The sequence below is a fragment of the Mirounga leonina genome, unplaced genomic scaffold (assembly GCF_011800145.1).
Source record: "Mirounga leonina isolate KUSES-001 unplaced genomic scaffold, KU_Mleo_1.0 Mir_99, whole genome shotgun sequence".
Lineage (NCBI taxonomy): Eukaryota > Metazoa > Chordata > Mammalia > Carnivora > Phocidae > Mirounga > Mirounga leonina.
Genome location: NW_023270971.1, coordinates 6,976,139 through 6,982,138, shown reverse-complemented (window position 1 = coordinate 6,982,138; position 6,000 = coordinate 6,976,139). Strand labels below are relative to the sequence as shown.

Sequence of the window (6,000 nt, the reverse complement as noted above, 5' to 3'; positions counted from 1 at the left end):
ATTTTTTGTGAATCATATAATGTATAACTGTAACTTTCTTTAAAACTTAAATTTGAAATGTTATTATGCATTTATCAAAATAAATATTAAATTTTAATTTTATTAAATTTTAAAAGGCCTACAAAAATAGGCTACCAGATGTGGAAAAAGTACTCCCCCTTGATTCTCATTTGGGCTTCCTGATAAGTCAAGGACAACGCTTTCCCTGGGTACTAGAATCTCTTTAATTCTTCCCTAACACTTGCTACTCTTTGTTTTTACCATAGAAAGAGGATAGGTTTCAGGCTCACATCCTATAACAAGCAATAGATTTTACCCAGATTTTAATAAGATATTTTTTCCCACTGACTTGTTTCTATGGTAATCTCTGATTTATGGCAAGCAATAATGATTTTCTTTTCTAAAGTAGTGATACAAAAGTTGCCTGTTCAAATATTTTAAATTTAAGAAAATGAGTCCATTTAAAGGAAAATATCCATTCAATAATAGTACAAAATAGTAAAGGTAGGGGCTGGGTATTGAAAAAAATTTAAAGGCAATGTGAGAATGCCTGCAATTTAGGAAATCCAGGTGTGGTAGAAAGGGCATTTGATCAGGAGCCTCAAGGTCTGGGTGTTCTATCCACGACCTCCCCACTTAACTCTGTGCCACTCAACTCCCAAGCCGGACAGGAAAGGATCTTCCCACCATAGACTATATTGGGAGCAGACAGGGCAGTGTATTAAAGTCTCTCCTATAAAAGCCACCAGTGAAATAGAGTGGAGTGTATTTTCCTACAAACCATACATTTCCTTCCTTTGCTTTCAAGACCTTCTGCAGCTTTGGTTTGCAGCTTAAGTTGTGACCCCAAAACTGAGTGATCACTGAAGCTGCCATTTATGGAGTACCTACTATGTGCCTCATGTAAGGTATTTTAAAAAGTAGGTATCTTCCCTATAAACTATATCAGGGTAACATGGGATATAGATTTTTGTCCTGTACAAGTTTTGTGTGATAGCCCTTTACTGATCTAGAAAGTATCTCTTGAACATGTGGTAAATTTCAGTTTGTCTTGTCTTTTGTTTCAGGGAACAGTGAGGGTTTCTTCAACATCGATGCCCTGCTAGGCATCATCACTCTGGCCCAGAAACTTGATCAGGCAAATCATGCCCGGTATAGTCTGACAGTCAAGGCAGAAGATCAAGGCTCCCCACAGTGGCATGACCTGGCTACAGTGATCATTAATGTCTACCCCTCAGATAGCAGTGCCCCCATCTTCTCCAAAGCTGAGTACTTTGTAGAGATCCCTGAATCAATCCCTATTGGCTCCCCAATCCTTCTTGTGTCAGCTACAAGTTCCTCAGAAGTTACCTATGAGTTAAGAGAGGGAAACAAGGATGGTGTATTCTCCATGAACTCATATTCTGGCCTCATTTCCACCCAGAAGAAACTGGACCATGAGAAAATTTCATCTTACCAGCTGAAAATCCGAGGCAGCAATATGGCAGGTGCATTTACTGATGTCATGGTTCTTGTTTACATCATTGATGAAAATGACAATCCTCCCATGTTCTTAAAGTCCATTTTTGTGGGCCAAGTTAGTGAAGCAGCTCCATTATACAGCATGATCATGGATGAAAACAACAACCCCCTTGTGATTCGTGCCTCTGACCGTGATGAAGAAGCTAATTCCTTGTTGGTCTATGAAATTTTGGAGCCAGAGGCTTTGAAGTTTTTCAAAATTGATCCCAGCATGGGAACCCTAATCATCATATCAGAGATGGATTATGAGAGCATGCCCTCTTTCCAATTCAGTGTCTATGTTCATGACCAAGGAAACCCTATCTTATTTGCATCCAGGCCTGTCCAGGTCATCATCAACGTCAGGGATGTAAATGACTCTCCTCCCAGGTTCTCAGACCACGTATATGAAGTAGCAGTAGTGAAGCCCATCCATCGGGGTATGGAGCTCCTCATCGTGCAGGCCAGCGATGATGACTCAGAAGTCAATTATAGCATCAAAACTGGCAATGCTGATGAAGCTGTTGCCATCCATCCCATCATGGGTCATATATCTGTGTTGAATCCTGCTTTCCTGGGGGTCTCTCGGGAGCTCACCATCAGGGCTTCTGATGGCCTGTATCAAGACACTGCACTCGTAAAAATTTTTTTGACACAAGCCCTTAACACAAGCTTACAGTTTGATCAGATTATCTATAGGGCAACCGTGAAGGAGAATTTACAGGGTAGAAAGGCACTGGTGATTCTTGGCGCCCAGGGCAATCATTTGAATGACACTCTTTCCTACTTCCTGTTGAATGGCACGGATATGTTTCATATGGTCAAGTCAGCAGGTGTGTTGCAGACAAGAGGTGTGGTGTTTGACAGAGAAGAGCAGGACACTTATGAGGTGGCAGTGGAATTGAGGGACAATCGGACCCCTCAGCGAGTGGCTCAGGCTCTGGTCAGAGTCTCTGTTGAGGATGTCAATGACAATCCCCCTCAATTTAAGCATCTGCCCTACTACACGATTATCCAAGATGGCACAGAGCCTGGGGATGTCCTCTTTCAGGTATCTGCCACTGACCAGGACTTGGGGGTAAATGGTGCTGTCACATATGCATTTGCAGAAGATTACACATATTTTCGAATTGACCCCTATCTTGGGGACATATCACTGAAGAAACCCTTTGATTATCAAGCTTTAAATAAGTATCACCTCAAAGTCATTGCTCAGGATGGAGGAACCCCATCCCTCCAGACTGAGGAAGAGGTACTTGTCACCGTGAGAAATAAATCCAACCCACTGTTTCAGAGTCCTTACTACAAAGTGAGAGTGCCTGAAAATATCACACTGTATACACCAATTCTCCACACCCAGGCCCGAAGTCCAGAGGGACTTCGACTCATTTACAACATTGTGGAGGAAGAGCCCTTGATGCTGTTCACCACTGACTTTAAGACTGGTGTTCTGACAGTAACAGGCCCTTTGGACTATGAATCTAAGACCAAACATGTGTTCACGGTCAGAGCCACAGACACAGCTCTGGGGTCATTTTCTGAAGCCACAGTGGAAGTCCTGGTGGAGGACGTCAATGATAATCCTCCCACTTTCTCTCAATTGGTCTACACTACTTCAGTCTCAGAAGGTTTGCCTGCTCAGACCCCTGTGATCCAACTGTTGGCTTCTGACCAGGATTCAGGGCAGAACCGTGATGTCTCCTATCAGATCATAGAGGATGGCTCAGATATTTCCAAATTCTTCCAGATCAATGGGAGCACAGGGGAGATGTCCACAGTTCAAGAGCTGGATTACGAAACTCAACAACACTTTCATGTGAAGGTCAGGGCCATGGATAGAGGAGACCCCCCACTCACTGGTGAAACCCTTGTGGTTGTTAATGTATCTGACATCAATGATAACCCCCCGGAGTTCAGGCAACCTCAGTACGAAGCCAATGTCAGTGAGCTGGCAACCTGTGGACACCTGGTTCTTAAAGTCCAAGCTCTTGACCCCGACAGCAGGGATGCCTCCCATCTGGAGTACCTGATCCTTTCTGGCAATCAGGACAGGCACTTCTCCATTAACAGCTCATCAGGAATAATTTCTATGTTCAACCTTTGCAAAAAGCACCTGGACTCTTCTTACAATTTGAGGGTAGGTGCTTCTGATGGGGTCTTCCAAGCAATTGTGCCAGTGTATATCAACACTACAAATGCCAACAAGTATAGCCCAGAGTTCCAGCAGCATGTTTATGAGGCAGAATTAGCAGAGAATGCGAAGGTGGGAACGAAGGTGATTGAGTTGCTAGCCATAGACAAAGACAGTGGTCCCTATGGCACTGTAGATTATACCATCATCAATAAACTAGCAGGTGAGAAGTTCTCCATAAACCCCAATGGGCAGATCACCACTCTGCAGAAACTGGATCGGGAAAATTCAACAGAAAGAGTTATTGCTATTAAAGTCATGGCTCAGGATGGAGGAGGACGAGTGGCCTTCTGCACTGTGAAGATCATCCTGACAGATGAAAATGACAACCCTCCACAATTTAAAGCATCTGAGTACACAGTGTCCATTCAATCCAATGTCAGTAAAGATTCCCCAGTTATCCAGGTGTTGGCCTACGATGCAGATGAGGGTCAGAATGCAGATGTCACCTATTCAGTGGACTCAATAAAGGACTTGGATGAAGAGGTCATTGAAGTCAACCCAACTACTGGTGTTGTCAAGGTGAAGGAGAGCTTGTTGGGATTGGAAAATCGGGCCTTTGACTTAAAAATCAAAGCCCAAGATGGGGGCCCTCCTCACTGGAACTCCCTGGTGCTGTTACGACTTCAGGTGGTTCCTAATGAAGTATCCTTGCCCAAATTTTCTGAACCTCTGTATACTTTCTCTGCATCTGAAGATCTTCCAGAAGGGTCTGAAATTGGTTCTGTTAAAGCAGTGGCCGCGCAAGATCCAGTCATCTATAGTCTAGTGCAGGGCACCACACCAGAGAGCAACAAGGATGGTGTCTTCTCCTTGGACCGAAACACAGGAGTTCTAAAGGTGAGAAAGGCCATAGACTATGAGTCCACCAAATGGTACCAGATTGATTTAATGGCACATTGTCCCCATAATGACACTCACTTGGTTTCCTTGGTCTCTGTCAATATCCAAGTGAAGGATGTCAATGACAATAGGCCTATATTTGAGGCTGATCCCTATAAGGCTGTTCTCACTGAGAATATGCCAGTGGGGACCTCAGTCATTCAAGTGACTGCCAATGACCAGGACACTGGCGATGATGGCCAGGTGAGCTACAGGCTGCCAGTGGACCCTGGTAGCAATATCCATGAGCTCTTTGCCATTGACAGTGAGACTGGCTGGATCACCACACTCCAGGAACTTGACTGTGAGACCCACCAGACGTACCGCTTTTATGTGGTGGCCTATGACCATGGAAGGACCATCCAGCTATCTTCTCAGGTTCTGGTTGAAGTCTCCATTACAGATGAGAATGACAATGCTCCCCGATTTGCTTCTGAAGACTACAGAGGATCTGTGGTTGAGAACAGTGAACCTGGTGAACTTGTAGTCACTCTTAAAACCTTGGATGCTGATATCTCTGAGCAGAACAGACAGGTCACCTGCTATATCACAGGTAAGGATAACTGTCTTGGAATGGAGGCACTGGGGTACATTGAAAAAAGTATAGTAAGAGGTGCCCTAAGACATGGATTTAAGTCCTGGCTCTTCTACCTATTATCAATGTGACCTTGGGTATATTAATTAACCTCCCAGGACCTCAGTGCTTCATCTGTAGACTTTGCATGCCTGTTCTCGTTCACCTCACAAGGATGCTGGTAAGATCTAACTTTTTTTTAATTAACATATAATGTATTATTTGTTTCAGGGGTACAGGTCTGTGATTCATCAGTCTTACACAGTTCACAGTGCTCACCATAGTACATACCTTCCTCAATGTCCATCACCCAGCCACCCCATCCCTCCCACCCCCCTCCACTCCAGCAACCCTCAGTTTGTTTCCCAAGATTAAGAGTCTCTTATGATTTCTCTCCCCCTCTGGTTTCGTCTTGTTCCACTTTTTCCTCTCTTCCCCTACAATCCTCTGCCTTGTTTCTCAAATTCCACACATCAGTGAGATCATATGATAATTGTCTTTCTCTGATTGACTTATTTTGCTTAGCATAATACCCTCTAGTTCCATCCACATTGTTGTAAATGGCAAGATTTCATTTTTTGATGGCTGCATAATATTCCATCGTGTATAGCTATATACCACATCTTCTTTATCCATTCATCTATTGATGGACATCTAGGCTCTTTCCATAGTTTGGCTATTGTGGACATTGCTGCTATAAACATTGGGGTGCTCGTGCCCCTTCGGATCACTACATTTGTATCTTTGGGGTAAATACCCAGTAGTGCAATTGCTGGGTCATAGGGTAGCTCTATTTTCAACTTTCTGAGGAACCTCCATACTGTTTTCCAGAGTGGCTGTACCAGCTTGCATT

The 6,000-nt window shown here is 43.9% G+C and overlaps 1 protein-coding gene across 1 annotated transcript in view; it reads left to right on the top strand.

Moving 5' to 3' along the window:
* Positions 1-6,000, top strand: part of FAT2 (FAT atypical cadherin 2) — a 61,923-nt gene that overhangs the window by 20,768 nt on the left and 35,155 nt on the right. The window contains exon 9 of the mRNA XM_034999567.1: positions 1,068-5,126. Coding sequence (XP_034855458.1) covers positions 1,068-5,126 — 4,059 coding nt within the window. The remainder of the gene's footprint in view (positions 1-1,067; positions 5,127-6,000) is intronic.